Raw genomic sequence first — 16,884 nt, 5'->3', positions numbered from 1 at the left:
GAGCTTTATATGAGCATTATTTGTGCAAAGATAGCCGAGTCTGTTTGGATTAACGTACGAATGGCCAGCAAGTTCAACAGCCCATAAAAATGGTTACAAGTGACAATAGAGCCAATATCATTGATGTAAATGAGACTAGCTGAAACAGACTTACACGGTGACAAAATGTGATGTGAACTAAAGCCTATAAACCTTGTTTATCCTAGAGCATATTTGCAGAAGCTGGGAGATTTTGGGATGTATTGATGTTGTAAGCAGCATCTCACTGACTCCAATCCACCACAGGTAGACTAGAGAATAAAGATGTTTATTTTGAAATAGTACATTTACAGGTCATCAGTAAAATTACACAGCCTCTCTGGGAACTGGGTAGACAACCTTATATAGACTTCGGCTACAGCAGCAGGTCACAGGTTACATACTCCGCAGAAAACCTAATGTTGCTCTGGGGAGTTTATCAGTGTAGAATAGTACAGTACAGTACAGTAGAAGTACTTATGCAGTGTACATCAGACAGTTGGGTGTTCTATCCTTGTGTAAAGTTGACATTCATGCCTAAAGAGGATATAAAGGGTTAGTTTACTGACATGTCTAGTGGGTAGGTATATAGCATTGTCAAATCTTGTGCTTTTTTGTTTTCAACACAAACCCACCACAGGCCAGCTGTGGCACTTTCCTCAAAGCCTTTCGCTAAAATCTATAAATACTAGAAAAAAAGCTAGATCTGCTGTGGGTTGTTTTCTTTTTCTGTATATTAAAGAGTTCGGTCCCCTGACAAACAAATATATATGGCTTTCAAAAACAAACGTCAAACCACTTAACAAAAGAAAGAACAAAAGAAGTATAGTAGGTAAAAAAACAACAACACTGGTATTTCCACACACCTCATGCGTCACATGACTGCCGAGGCGTTTGGGGAATTTGCCGCTTGTGGGGCTTCGATGGATGCCACTCTGCACACAAGCAGTAGCAGCCGCCGTGGCGGAGGCCTTCTCCAGGCAGATGATAATGGCGAATGGCACTGGGTGCAAAGATCTCCTTGGTGATAAAGAGAAATTGGCTCTGGGGAGGGAAGCACTCATCCAAGGTGCATTAGCGGGATTTAGGCTCCTCTTGAAGTCTTCAGAGGATAAAAGCACTCAGGGGCGCTAATATGCTGATCCGTCTCACTGCTTTGCCCAAGCAATCCAGGAGAAAGTTATATCAATACAAAGAGGACTGAAGAGTTTACCTGTTTAGTTGCAGTTGATGGCATTAGATGTGATTTATATTATGCATTACTTTCAGATCTGATCTGGTGGGGTTCAAAAGAGACTATGAAATAAAATGGCACTGGCAAATTTTGTCTCTTTCAGGAAGTTCAAATAAAAAGGCAGCAAATAGGAGCTTTATAGAATGTGAACTGAGTCAATACAAAAACTGACGTCAGTATAGTAAGGTAAATTACAAGTAAGCTGCAGTGGCGATGGATGCACCCCTCACACACCCTCTGCTAAGACTAAATAAATAGTATTGTTATTATTGCTTTCTTTAAACAAAGATGGGCAAATCCTTAGCAGAGATTTCATTTCCTGTGATATTTCTGTGTGGCAGTTGGCTCGTAGAATGCTAAATAACAGGGAGGGAATTGCCACAACACTGTCTATCAAACACTGACATTTCACACATTTGATCTGATCCTCGTTGCAGGGAGACCTCATGCTCTGGAATGATTAAAGTCGAAGAGGTGAGACCTTTCTTCAAATCCCAGCATGTTCAGTAGGGTACAAGTAATATTCCTCTGTATTTGTTTCATACTGTGCACTGAAGTGTTGTGTAATAGAATGCAAGTTGAATGTGTCGTAACAAGAATAGTATTGTCCTTTCTTTTAAAAAACGTTGAACAGTGTTTTTGTATCTATCAATGATATATATGGAGTAACAGAAATTCTGCCTTGAAGGAACTGTGGAAACCAGGATAAACATAAACAAGGTAATATATTAAAAGTTAAACATTTGTGCCTATTACCTCTGCCTAGCTAGGACAATTTAGAACATGCATAAAACATCAGCAAATATTACCACAATAATCAAGAAAATCACGGAACAAAAACTTCAGATGTGTTCTCTGTGGCATGTTTCTCTTCTGCTACAAACCCGGTTTGTGTAAATTCTCTCCTTTCCCCAGTTTCTTAGCAAGTTCATCCACTAATTCAATAATCTCTGCTGTGAAAAATATATGTACAAACAAGGCATGCCAGAAATAAATAAGAGAGGTTTTAAATAACATGCACTTAGTGTTTGATACATGCCAGATTGTGCTAATTACATGGAACCTGAAGTAATCAAGAGGAATTTGTTCACTGCGTGGATACAGACAATGCATCCAGGAGCAACATGGTGCTTTTGTAAATTACCCTACTACAGATAAAGTTCACATTGTGTGTGCATGTAGATAGACTGTGCATCAGTTCAGATATAAGAACGTTGTCCTTGGATATATATGTAAGTGTTTCAGGGGAGGGGGTGGTGGGGGGGTGAAGAGACGAAGAGGGGGCAGGATGGACATGTCGAACCAGTGTGTTTGTTTGCCCCCTTAGACCCCATCTTCACGTGAAGCGCTCCGAGTTCATCTTACGCAGTTTCGGGGGCAAGTGGCCGTCCATGCGCCCGCCACAGCCCCCGGCCATCCGCTGCAGCTTGGGTGGCAAGTCCGCCACCGACTGGCTCATGGGGTCAGCGCCCATCTTGGCCGTCTTGGCCGAGCCCATGTGCCGGTCGGACGAGTCTAGGTGCCGGTCGGCCTCTAGGTGCCGGTGGGCCTCGGCCACGCCGGGCACCGAGCTGATGCGCTGCAGCTTCATGGGCAGGTCGCCCAGGCTGTAGGTCATCTCCGACGCGGTGCTGCTCATGCGCAGCAGCTTGCGCGGAAGCCCGTCGCGGCCGGTCATCTTCTGCAGCTTGGCCGGCAGCTTGCTGGTGGCCGCGGCGGCGGCACTCTCCGTGTCCTCCAGGAGCTCCAGGCAGTCCAGGCTGTTGCGCTCGCCGCTGTTGCACAGCGAGGGCGCCATGAGTGGTGAGGACATGAGCAGAGCCTCCTCCTGCTCCTTGACGCTGTAGGGTGGCGTGGGCACCTCGAAGGTGGCGTGGAACTGCGAGTAGTCCACCTTGAAGAAGCCCTCCTCCAGGGAGATGACCGGGAAGAAACGGTGGCCCCACAGCACCTCGTCCTCCGTGTAGGAGGTCCTCGCCTGGCACGTCATGCCTGTTCATACCGACGAGAGATGATAAAAAAAAAATTAAGGTACAAAAATTACAACAAACAACAAACCCACATTCTGTTTACAGCTCTTTCAGGTGTCCAGTGCAGATGAGTCCAATCTATCATCCAGACCCTGGTCAGATCCTCTCACACATTCAGTCATTTAAAATATGCAGATTTGGCATTTTTTTTTACCAGACAGATACTGTAGATCAGACTTGGGCAATGGTGGTTTGTGATGGGTGTTTAATGTTCCCTGTTAGAGATGAATGTCTCCACACACCTATCTATATCCAAGCCTCAGCAGAACCGTTAACAGCTTTTAAGTTTTTAGTTTTAAGTTTTTAATGCAACCCACCCGGAGGTATAGGCTATTTTCAACCAATTCTCTGACTCTATACTGGGGCCCTGAGTGTTTTTTACCTGCACACTGCAAAATGGAACTAAAGAGCTGATCTCCCCCCAAACTAAATGAGTGCTGCACAACACAGCAGATCTTTTTGTATTTGAAAATAATGCTGAGAAATGAACACTAATGTGATGTGATAATTGGATAGATTACTTTCAACAGGCACCAAAGGCACAGCCTGGTTTCACACTTAGATAATGCCTGATCAATTATTCATTAAAATCAATACAGACACCGTCTGTGATCGATGAACAAATGCCATTGTGAAAAAGGTATGGCAACACAACACAAAATGGATCACCATTGAAGTCTCTTGAGGTCTCTGAAGCAACCACAGAGAAAGTAGGTACTACATGTTTTAAATAACAAGCTTTCCATAATGCAAAACTAAAACCCTATTAGACATATATTACACTTTTACTCTCATTTCTTTAAGCAAGTCAACAATAAATCTGCTTCATACTTCTATTTTATAGCGATCTATACTAGGCAATAGGCTGTTAATTAGATGTGTATGGCATTGGCTATGGTCAACTATGAGGTCCTTAATCTTTTAGCGCTTCATCTTCTCTTCATCTTCCACATCCTCTCCCCAGCAACGTAAGACAACAGATTAAGATAATGACTTACTCTTAAGAATGAACCCCACTGGGTATTCACACACAGGAAATGAGTAGGCATAGCCTGTAGCCATTTGTTAAGTGTCTCTTTAAAAAAGTCTCAATGCAGTCTTTGTATTCCCTTTTGGTGATCTGACAGTTATGAATTAGAGGATCAGCCACTAAGAGATATCAGACAAAGCTAACAAAAAAAAAAAAAATTGTCCCCGCTTTCTTTGGATAGCGGATTTTAACATATTTTTATAACAGATTAAATATCCATCAGCTACGCCTTGCTATCAACTATCTGTTAACTCAAAAGTCATGACTTGACTCTAACTCTTCCTATTAAGCCCACCAAAAATTATCAGATTGTGGAGGAATCTCAAAAAGGTTGCTAAAGAAATGAGGGCATATTTAATTAGCTAGGGGCATCATGCTTACCTGTACCAATAAGGAAATGTTCAAATTCCCCACATAATCCAAAACAAACAGATGAAAATGATACAATTGTCTGGTTTACCCTATTATATTCCAAGAATATAATAGGGTAAACCTAGAAGAAGGTAATTTACCTTGTATAATTTATGTTAATTGGGACTTCCCTCACTTTTTAAAAAACATGGGCACACTAGTTTTTTAGTTTCAGTTAAAGTTGCCTCAGAAATAAATGTAATTGAATGCAAATGTAATATTCTTCATATTGTACACCCTTAGCTGGAATCTAATTGGTCACCTGCCTACTATGTGGTAATTGGAGCATAGCATACATTTGTTTTTTATGCTATGTTTAAATAAACAGGTTTAATACTAAACCCTGGGCTTCATCAATATTTGCTATCTTAACAATACTTCTGCAGCTGACCTGCTCCATATAACATTTCCTTTGATGTGTCATTTGATTGCTGCAATGATTCTGGTGGTACCATAAATAACCCCAAATCACTGGCAATAGATGGCTCTCACATTCATTTATACACACACATTTTTGACTATTATACTGTATATGCAATTGCAATCTGATACATGTTATTTATGCTTCATAGTTACTCAATCAGTTGTGCTGGTCTTGGTGTCACGCCAGGAGAAAATGTTCTGTCTTGGCATTGATCAAATTAGAGGTCTTGGCATGCTATTTGCTATTCGCAAATGCGAACACTCAGATGTGAGCATGACAGATGTCACACCAGCACCAGCGAAAGTGACTTAATTAAAAACATTTCATTACTTGAACAGAATTCACAACCACTGACTGCAAGGCTGGAGAAGTCTTTAAAGAGGTTATTTTGCATCATCCTCATTCAATATTTAAAACCACATTTGCTTGTTTTTCACATTTTTATGAGTTGTTGTTAAGGACACCATTTACAGAAAGACTTTCTTCCTTCTTTCACTGCAAGTAGTGCCAACAGTGCTGTTTAGGGGGTCTTTGCAAAGGGGTAAGTATTAACTGTAATCTAGTTGGCATACTGATTTTAAACATAGACTCTGTGTGTCACTTTCAGCCATAGTGCCTGAAATCCTGATCAACACACAAAAAATGAACAAAAAACATTGTTAATAACAGATTTACACATTAGATCTACACCTTTAATCCTTAACCACCCTGTGAATCCAATCTTACAAAACACAGGAAAATATTAAATGTATTAAGTAGTATACTCATTGACCCCTGAAGACCACAGAAATGACATCCGACCTCTGAATTTCACCTTCAGTGGAAATAAAACTGCAAGCCAGCGGCACTTAAGCAGCTGCAAGCACCATTCGTACCCATTAGCCACAAAGAGGTTTTGGAATGCATACATCAAACACTGTAATTAGTCAATAATGCTTGAGTGGTATTAAATGAATATGGGTCCATATAATTAAGTGTCTGTTAATGAGAGGGTAAACTGTGCTTCAGTAGGCTTCTTAGACATTCCGCTCTGGCTTGACCATACTCTCAAGGTCACAAAACAATTTGGCAATGACAGCTCATGACAGTCACAGATGTGTGTGTGTTTGTGTGTGTGTGTGTGTGTGTATGTGTGTGTGTGTGTGCGACTGAACATCGAGTGCGGTTGGGGCATTTCCGCCGATGATTTCTGCTTTACTGGACGAGCAGGATGCGAGTTCTTTTCAGCATATGGAAATATGCCGCCGCCATGACTAAGGCAGTGTGAGCCGATAAGAATTCAGGGCTGGGAAACCAATTGAGGATAAGAATCAGGAGAGCTGTGGTCATTTGTGTCATACAGTTTCCCTCCACTCCAGACTACCGGCTGGAAGAGAGGCTTCGCACTGTTTCCCTAAAAAGCCGTAGAGGAGGCCAGTGCTCCTGTTATTTCATGATTTGTCAACACAGCCATTTTTTTGTTCAGCTCTTCAATATTAATATTACTGGGGTACACTGCACTGCACAAGCCAGAAACATCAGAAAAAATACCATTAGAAGGGGATAGCCAGGATCCATGGGAAATGACACATTGAGGATATGAGAAATTCTAAAGTTGATTTATGTTGCCTCCATAACAATGTAACATGAAGTGAAACCTGGTTATTCATACCATATATTTCAAAACAAAGAAGCAATTGCTTTATATTTAGGCTGACTAATTCCATTCTTGGTTGCTATATGAAGAAAGATATTCTAAGCATTGCCTTGAGTAAAAAACCATCAGGGTAACATGCAAAGGATCACAGAAAATAATGAAGATGTGGGCACATTTTATTTTATTTTACTTTTAAGCTATGATTGACTACAGTATGGAAAAATAATGAAAGCTCATATGTAGGTACAAAGTCTCAACTCCCACTATCTGCAATACAGAAAGGCAATCATAACAGACAATGAAAAAGAAAAAAACGCTTGTGTGTTATGTAATTATAAGTCACACCTGACTACAACTGAGAGTTTCTATGACAACGACTTCTCCCAGCACACACATATGGCAGGCTATATAAGAAAACAACAATAGAGTACTTGTGAGCATTGCAAAAGGCAAATAAAAACAACCATACACACAACTAGATGTACTGTACCGCACACAACTAGATGTACCACAGTTTATGTGTGTGTGCGTGCCTGTGTATGTGTGTGTGCGTGCGTGCCTGTGTGTGTGTGCATGTGTACTGTGTGTGTGTGTCTTTATTTGTGTGTGTGTTTATGTGTGTGTGTTTATGTGGTGTGTGTATGTGTGTGTGTGTGTGCGTGCGTACAGTATGTGTGCATGCGTGTTTATGTATGTGTGCCTGCATGTGTGTGTGTCTGTGTCGGTGTGTGTGTAGCTGATATACAGTAGACCCCCAAGAACGGAATTCCACGAAACTTGGCATGCATTCAGAGGGTGAATGAACCTACAAAAAAAAGAAAGAACAAAAGAAAAAAAAAAGAAAATCCTCAACAGACAAAAGAATGGCAACAAATGATACTGCCCTCTGTGCTGCTTATATCTCCCATAAGCACTTCTTACAACCATCAGAGGACAAGCTAATGTCTAGAATTACTCCAGTGACTGATGAATTAATACTGGAGAAAGGGGATGCATCTCTCGTGTTACCGTTACACAGCAGAGACAGATGTGGGAGGAATCCCTGAATGGCTGGTAAATAGCCTCTACCTAGAAATAATCACATTTGAAATGTACACTTACAAGACGAACAACAACCCTTCAATTGCATTAGCTGACATAAATGCTGGGTTGCGGGGCGTAGAAGCGGGAAGACGGGCGTATGTGATTTGCGAGTATACAGTACATCGAGGGTTGCATATACATCGGCGTGGAGGAGGGATGAGAGAACGGAGGGGACTTGGCAGGGTTTCTCTGCGGCAGCTTGGCAGAGCTACTGGCACACAGAGGGGTGCGAGGATGAGGGAGAGAAACAGAGAGAGAGAGAGAGAGAGAGAGAGAGAGGGAGAGAAAGAGAAAGAGAGAGAGAGAGAGAGAGGGAGAGAAAGAGAGAGAAAAAGAGCGAAAAAGAAAGAGAGACAGGAAGAGAAAGAGAGAGGAAGAGAGAGAGAAAGAGAGAGGGAGAGAGGGAGAGAAAGAGAGAAAAAGAGCGAGAAAGAAAGAAAGAGAGACAGGAAGAGAAAGAGAGAGAGAAAGAGAGAGGGAGAGAAAGAGAGAGGGAGCGGAGGCTTGATGGAAAAGGCGGAGGCTCATATCCATTTTTCCAGCATGGCTTTGACATCCTTCACGCCTGTCACAGAGTGAGTTCACCTCGCTGCTCCAATGCTCTGCCCATGCATTATGTATTGCCATCACGATGCACAACCCCCCCCCCACACACACACACACAATGCCAAACTAAAAAAAGAGCCTGATTTGAATTCATGTTTACAACAATTAAAACACTGTCTCCCATGAGGCTAATCCTGACGCACATGTGCACTTGCATGAGATCCTATTGCAACTGCGATTGATGAGATTACCATAATTCTGGGCTTAAACCCTTGAAGGCAAGACAATGTGATGGAGAGACTGACAGAGTGAGAGAGAGAGAGGGAGATGGAGATAGAGAGAGAGGGGGAGATGGAGAGAGAAAACAGGAGGTGGGCTTTTAGAGTGACCTCTCATCTCGTCTTATGACACAGGGATCAGTGGCTGCAAGACATCTTCGCATACATGTACACAACGACACACACACACACACAGACAACAGAAAGAGGCTGTCAGAACATCTTCCAGACGGGCACCCTGGGATTTACTAGGCAACTCAAGTGTTCTAAATAAGAAAGGCAGGGAGGAAAGAGACAGCATGGATCTGGACAATCAACTCGGCGCACAGCTGCAAACCAGCATGGCCTGCGTGCGGGCATCACAAAACAGCCTCTGCTGCCTGGCCTTGAAAGGGAAAAATCAGCCTTCACCTACACCCTCTTACTCTCTCTCTCGCTCTCTCTCTCTCTCTCTCTCCTCGACAGTGCTCCTGTTTCGTCACATAAACAACAAGCCCTAGTTGGTTAAACTTATTACTGAAGAGCTGGAAGGGGTGGGGGTAGGGGGTGGGGGTGGGTGTCACACATTTGGACTTGCCTATAATCCCTGCCTGGGTGAAATTAAATATTTAAAGGCAGCGTTGCGCAAGATTAGCACGAAGAGAGGGAGACACAGAGGGAGAGCGACGGAGTGAGGCGGAGGGCGGAGCGGCGAGGGGCGAGAGGAGGACTCCTAAAGTCTTTAAATGGAAATCAGTCTGTACAATTCACCACATTGCAAAAACGCTTACAGTGAGTTAGTAAAAATAGGCTTCTTTTTTTTTGTGACGGAATTTCGAGTATGCCTACTCTGTGACACTTGTGTGCATGAAAGTGTATTCCCCCTACACCTATACAACCACCACAGCCACAATTCAGATCTACAAAAGCAATCATTTGTTTCTATGGTGACCACCATCAGCTGTTGGAATCCAGTTCCTCTCCCCAAAACCTGCTTTGGCTGGATCCCTTCCCCCAGCGAAGGATTCAGATCGTCTGCTTACAATACCGGTCTCCCCTTCATTCGATGCCGGCGCAGTCCTCAATCAAAACGGCGACTGGAGACTGTAGCCCTCCGAAGGGTAAAAACCACAAATACAGGTTGTTGCTGTGCTGAGGCTGAGGGGGGCTTGGCTCCACAGTCCACATTGAGGGAAATCCATTGCCTGAGAAGAGCCACGCAAGAATGGCGATGTACCACCAACGTGGGGGGATGGGGAGTTGCTCTGAGGGGCTGAGTGCTCCAGCAATAACACAAGCAAGGAGGCAGACCAGGCGAAAGGGCTGGTGGAGAGGAGTGTCTGCGAGAAGTGAGCAATGTGGGTCCAGACAAGCCAAGATTGCAGCTGAAGAAAGAAAGGAATATGAGGGAGCGAGAGGTGATTTAACACAAGAGGATGGAGAGAAAGAAAGGCCAGTATTAAGGGGGGGGCAGCGATTACCTTAAGTCTCTGCGAATATTGGCCCCCGAGGCCGAAAGTGAGAGACTGAGGATGTGAGAGAAACCCAGTGTATATCGCACGGCTGCTCATAAGGCAGAATGCCGCTTGTGAGAGCGGGTATCAGTGTACCGGAAGTACGGACTGATGTGTGTCTCACTGATGGTCACTGAAGCAACACATGGAGAGACTGAAATAGAAACAAACACAAACACACACACACACACACACCTCTAGAGCATCATCTCACGAGAGGGCTCTTCTGAGAACAACACGTTCATGTGCTTGTGTGTTTAGACCCAAATCGATTAATGTGGACTTCAGGGACACTCAGACAAGATCAATCAATAGTGCCAGGAACCCAAACACTAAAAGCTAAGCACAACCTTTATCACTGATGATAACAGACCACCCCAAAACAGACATCCCCTCTCTGTTTGACCACGGTTTATCCACCCGAGGTCAGAGCGCTGTCATCCTGAGAATGCTCCATCTTTGCCTGCCGTTAATTAAAGTACCATTACTATTTTGCCTGAATCCCTTCTATTTGTCTCATTAACTTCATCATTTACTTTGTTTTCTGTAAAAAAAAAAGTTATATTCTTCATCAAACAAAACAAGTACAAAGAGAAATAATGCTGTCACTTTCTCTCTTAGTGTGCCTCTCATGATCTGGATGATCAAAATACTTTTCCATCATTGAAAAACTCTTCCACACTCCAATTATTGTGATGTATAAGTCAGAAAGACAGTATTTCTGACATGGCAAAGCAATCAGGATATGGCCTTCATGACCCCAACACTCTTGAAGAGGCATTCGATCCCTAACACATCTGAATAGTCCAAACAAGCATTGTGTTTGTGGGACATTACCTTTCTGACCGTCATGTGCACTCTGGGGCCAATTATCTCTGAATTGTGCTCGAGCATAGCAACTGATTCTGTGTCATGGCCCTTTCCTTTGAGTTGCTATACCACCCCAAAGATATAAATATATAAGAACATACACACATATATTGTGGTAATATTTATACAAATATATAACTACAGTACAACAAATATATATATAAACAAATGTCCACTGTGGCGTGACGACTACTCCACAACCTCCAGTGATTTATTGCTATTCAGCAGAATCATGACAAATCCCTAAAGAGACAATTACCTTCCCCCTTCCCTTTGGGAACAGCACATGGTTCACCCAGAGTGTGCAATGAATCCCTGATGCCAGAGATAGTTCATTGCTATGTCAATTATGAGGAGTCGTCTCCCAAGCGCAAATTACTAGATGGGGGCCATAAAATGCTGAAGCCCTCCACCAACTCCTGTCCATGTGTGTCCACGACGGAACACTGGGATGACAGAGAGAGGGTATCCTGCTGGGGAGAGTGCTGGTGAGAAGCGTGCCAACACAAACAGCTCTATTTTTACAGTAATTGTGGGCATTCTTTTATCCTGGGCTACCATTACCAAATGCACCCGAAAAATCCGCCATATACAGCATAGCACAGTCGCTTGATCATTGTGGTGCTGACCGCCTAGTTTCCTCAGGGAACCACATCTAGTTTGTCTCCCAATATAGCCCAGGGATGGCTGTCAATCCCAGAAACTACACATAGGGATCAGGAACACGCCTTAATGATGTTAATGATGTGGTGTGCCCACGTATAATATTCATTTCTGGCCAGTGTATTGTTTAATTAAGCAATGACATTTCTGTCCAATATTACTTGCGTCGTAATCAATCACAGGGACCAGCTTTAATCATATTTAATGCTGGAGCTGATTTTTATAAAGATTTTTCTGCCATTGGCAGTTCAGAAACGCAAGAGGTGAGTTAATAATAAATGAATGAGTGAGAACATGGACAGCTACTGTGAACCTTAAACCGCTTAGGGGAGCAGGAGGGCAGTGAAGACGGTGGCCCAGCGAGCTCCTTGGAGGGGCCCAACACGGCTCTGTCGTGCTCTGACCCGTGGCACATTAGACTTAATTGGAGTCTCCCGTCCTCACCTGCTCAGAAGCCTGACCGCCCCCTGCGAACTCACATTAACCCCCCTGAACCGCAGGGCCGCACGAAGGACACACTCCGAGTGTAATCATTCAGAATGAATTACAGTCACTCACTCTCCCCATCTTCTTCTCTCCTGCTCTCTCTCTCTCTCTCTTCCTCTCTCTACGGGCTGGCTATTCTTCCTGCCTTTGCGGGCTCAACTGCACAGCTATTTACCCGGGGTCTGTTGGCCTGACACCAGGCGCGTGTGCTGCTGATTCCTGGGTGAGACCCAGCTCCATGTCTCCCGGGCGACGCCGTGTTGTTTTGGACACGGTTGTGGCAGAGCACTTATCGAGACCCGGCCATGACATGCCTTGTGGATTGTTCCAATGCCTTTATCTGCTGAAAGAAATACCATCTGACTCAGGATCACAGGAGTGAAATAAGGGTCTACATGATTGTGAGTGTTACAGGGGAGTGAGAAATGGGACTCTCTCTCTCTCTCTCTCTCTCACTCTGTATCTGTTTGTGTGTGTGTGTGTGTGTGTGTGTGTGTGTGTGTGTGCATGTGCTTGCTGTGAGAGGGCCAGTTTTTTCCCCCAAAAAATCAAGAGCAGGACCTGCATCAATCCAGGGGGGAGAAGCAATTGCCTAAAATAAGCCGGCGATTTCGTCTGGTTCGCACTTTGAGAGGCATGTCTCATCAAGCAAATCAAAGTGCTATTCACACATCATCCAGGGAACTGCACTGTCAGAGCAGACAGGCACTGATGGAAAGACGGGAGCAAGAGTTGGTCCTCCGACCCCTCGGGAGAGGGCCTGATCATGTTTCAGCAGTCCACCTCCAGAGACAACACAATGGAGCTAAATATAGACACACTGTCTGAGCTGAAACGAGAATAAACATATTTCACAATTCCAGACAAGGCGTTCACGTAGACTTTATAAACCTCTTGAATGTAACAGAGCGTCATTTGTTTGTTTGCGTTCTTGTCTCTCATTTTGAGGGAGTACTTTTGGGCATTCATGTGAACTCAAGTTGCAGCTCATGCTACGCATGGCAAATAAGAGATTCATGTTGCTTTACAAATCCTCAAAGTGCAGGTGGGCATTCAGACCCATCTGTTTCCCGTTTAATTACGTGTGATGACAAACAGCAGAGACTTGCTTTTCATAGGTTTGCCACAATGGTACCAAATGCAAAAGGAAACAGCATAATGAGAGAGAGCCATAAGCTTTTTAAACAGACAAATGGAACTGAAACAGGAATGTTTTCATTGCATCATAACAAAAGGAGAAGTAACTGTAATTAATATAATTTTTTATGGGAATGGCTGATGCAAATGTATTGCATCTAAAATGAAGATTCACTCCCCCTTCTTTGAAATGTCCCAATTAAGGCAAGCAAACGGGTATGTCCAGAATGCATGCTCCGCCAGACAGGCTTGCAGACACATGCAGACACATTAACAGAGAAAAAAATCCATTGAATTCATTCCAACACAGAGTACTGTATATAGCCTCCTACCACCCACACAAATACTGGCAGAAAATAAGACACACAAACACGCGCGCGCGCACACGCGCACACACACACACACACACACACACACACACACACACACACACACACACACACACACACACACACACCGAGAACAAAACAATACACTCAGACAATATGAATCTGCTACAAAACATGCTAATGATGATAAAGCATATTCACTTGTACCTAAGTGAAGAAACCCTACACTTGAAAGAAAATTATGTCTACTGAGCCCAAGACAAACGCGAGGTGGAGGTACACTGTCAGTACTCCATTAGCTCTACAAATCCTTCTCAGACAGGCATCAGAGTCTTTGTTTTGTAGTAGGCTATAATTTTATCCCCTGCCTCAGCTTCTCTGATTCTTTATGGATTTGCTCAGCAGATATAGTGAAGAGTGGCAGTCCAGGGTACATCACCCCCAGAGAGTAACCGAGTATCCCTCTACGATTTTTGCAAATGTGAAAATAGGTTGGGAGCCTTTCTCGGTCACGCCTCTATAAACATGTAATCAAATGAAAAGAAGGTTTGAGGAGCTCTGCTATACTATTCACGGGTTTGTCGTGTCAGCACTTCGTCGAACAAAATCAACTTTGGAACACACACACTCTGTGGCAAATGTATGAATGGCTACAGAGCAGTTATTAGAATCAAACATTTATGTTCTGCATAATTGCGAGAGAGAGAGAGAGAGAGGGAGAGAAAGAAGAAAAAATAATGCCGATGCGGACTTATGCAAATTATCAAATTCACAGCACACCAACTGTATTCACAGAACTACAAAATTCTGAGAGAGAGAGAGAGGTCACACAGATGGACTGCTGATTTCTGCAAGACGCCTTCAATGCACCCGGCCCGCTGAAAGCAGCCCCACATAGATATAAAAAGATTCCCGCGACTTGTAAAAAGTGTTGCAAGTTTTTGCTGTTCTGATAAAAAGAGGCCCAGAGTGACAGGCAGCACTGATGACTGCTGACGAGGAGGGATCGTTCCTGCTAATGACAAACCTTTCAGTATGTCCGTCACATCCACACACCCAGCTTACTTGCCAAAAAAAACCCAACAACAAAAAAAAAAAACTGAGAAAAGAGGCGATAAGTGGATCCCACTGCTGGGAACAGGGATGAGACCACAGCACAAAACTGCATGATAAATGCATATAATTGCCATGCCATTCAAAATCTGGGGACCTCGATTGCAGTGCAAGTAATTTAACTTCCGAAAATGAGAAATGATCGCAATCTCGCCTGAGTGATTCAATAATGTTGCTTTGCATTACATTTCACAGTTGACAGAGTCTTATCACCTGCAAAATAATTTATCTGGGCTCTCACTCCTACTCATGCTTCCTTTATGCACTTGGGTTTGGACAAGTCCTTCCCTATTTAAGAGCCTCTATGGTTACACTTTCAGTAAGTCACAGCGTTCTTGATACCCAAACTGATACATCATTGGGGAAAACCGTATAACCGCATAATGAGGTAGGAATCTCCCCCACCTGGATGATACCACGGCCACATCTGTGTGCCACTATGTTTACCACACATTGGCTGTCTTGCGCGAAGGTGACAGATGACAGACAGATTACCAACTGGCTGCACTAGATATGATTCAGGAGACTTTTGTAGTGAAAGTGCCCATTGGGTGAAGTGTTGCCAGAACACTGGGGATGCCACCCATACACTTTTACAACATGCATCTTGGGGTTCTTCTATAACCGCAGTGGGCTGGGGCCTCGGTGTAATAGCTCCCATGGGTGCCAGTACCCGGTTGCCAAGCAGCATCCCAATCTTTGCACTCATCAAGACAGGCCAACGGTTGAGTACCTTTACTGACCCTCAGCTTCAGTAGCAACGCTTAACCATACTTAGTCTTCTATTCAGGCACTGACCAGTCTGACACCTGCTTAGTTTCGGCAGGTCACCAGTTGTGAGCTACAGGGCTGTGTGAGAGGAGAAAATAGTCCATTGTTCAGATTTCCCTGGGATGGAACACCGATCATATCTGGATGGCAGGTAATGAGAAGTTCATTTCGCAAGAACATCAAAACAGTAAAACAATACCACATGATACATTCTTGCCACCCAAAAGACTTCTTAATAACATAACACCCTGCTTTAAATGGTATTTGATCTCTGATTGAGCACAAGCTGCCCCTCAAATTCAGATATCATGAACCTGTGAATGCCATGCCACTTTTAAGAACCTCAGTGCATCGGATCCTGTCTTAACCTCTCTGCGTCTGTGCATGCCTGCCTGCCTGAAGCCCTGCACTGCAGAGCTTCACAACCTCCCTCCGTCCCTAAAGCTGTCCTCCTCCCCATCAAAGGGAAAATGTCACATTACATCAAGCCAGCTTCATGCCTGTCTTTTAAAGGCCTTAAATATACAGCCTTGCATATAGGCACAACAACTAAGACTTGCCAGGATTTTTTCTAGGTTTCTAAATAAATCCAAGTTTAGCTGTTCAGCTTGAAATCTTGAATGCTCAAGGAAAAAAAAAAGGGGGGGGGGGTTGCTATGGAAACAGAGTTACAATGACCAGAAACGAAGTCTTGGGACCCAGACTTGAACATTATACTGTTCATGTGCCACCAGCCTCTCCATTCTTTATTCACACATGATTGGTGAGTTACGACTGACAGAGGGTATTGAGGTAATATGAGACTCACATGTTCCAACTGACTCCACAACTCACAAGTCAATATAAAGAATGCCACCACGCACACATGTATTTTATTTGAAGGATCATTTGTATTCTTTTGATAAAAATGGTATGCTTCTCTCATACATTGTCCTTGTTATTGGCATCTTGGTATTTCCTATAGCCTACTCTATGAACTCTATGTGTAAGTACATACATGTTTTTTCTTTTATTGAAACCAAAGGGCTTCAGGGAGTCTGAAGTGCTTTACTTAATCACACTATGCCCAGTCATCCCAAATTATGTAATGACATTTCATTAAGAAGGCTATGAGGCCTGTGAAAACCTTATACCATTACATCTCTCCCTATTGGTTATCTTTGCAAGGCATCAAAAATATTTTCCATGTCTGCAATGCCACCAATCTCTATTCATGCAAATAAGATCTAGCCATGTCAGTGGTGTAAACTTATTTATCATTTCTCCAATGGTGTCCTATGGTGACATTCTCTGAAGACAATGATGATAATCTCAGTCTTGTCAAGGCTGCAT

At 43.5% G+C, this 16,884-nt stretch overlaps 1 protein-coding gene across 1 annotated transcript in view; it reads right to left on the bottom strand.

Annotated features, from left to right (window-relative positions):
* Positions 1 to 338: 338 nt before the first annotated feature.
* The window catches only part of kcnj3a (potassium inwardly rectifying channel subfamily J member 3a), a 36,190-nt gene continuing 19,644 nt past the window's right edge, over positions 339 to 16,884 (bottom strand). The window contains exon 5 of the mRNA XM_042080750.1: positions 339 to 3,244. Within this exon, the coding sequence (XP_041936684.1) occupies positions 2,589 to 3,244 (656 nt within the window). The 3' untranslated portion in view covers positions 339 to 2,588. The remainder of the gene's footprint in view (positions 3,245 to 16,884) is intronic.

The sequence above is a fragment of the Alosa sapidissima genome, chromosome 2 (genome assembly GCF_018492685.1).
Source record: "Alosa sapidissima isolate fAloSap1 chromosome 2, fAloSap1.pri, whole genome shotgun sequence".
Lineage (NCBI taxonomy): Eukaryota > Metazoa > Chordata > Actinopteri > Clupeiformes > Clupeidae > Alosa > Alosa sapidissima.
Note: the sequence above shows the minus strand (reverse complement) of the source record. Positions and strands in the feature narration are given on the sequence as shown.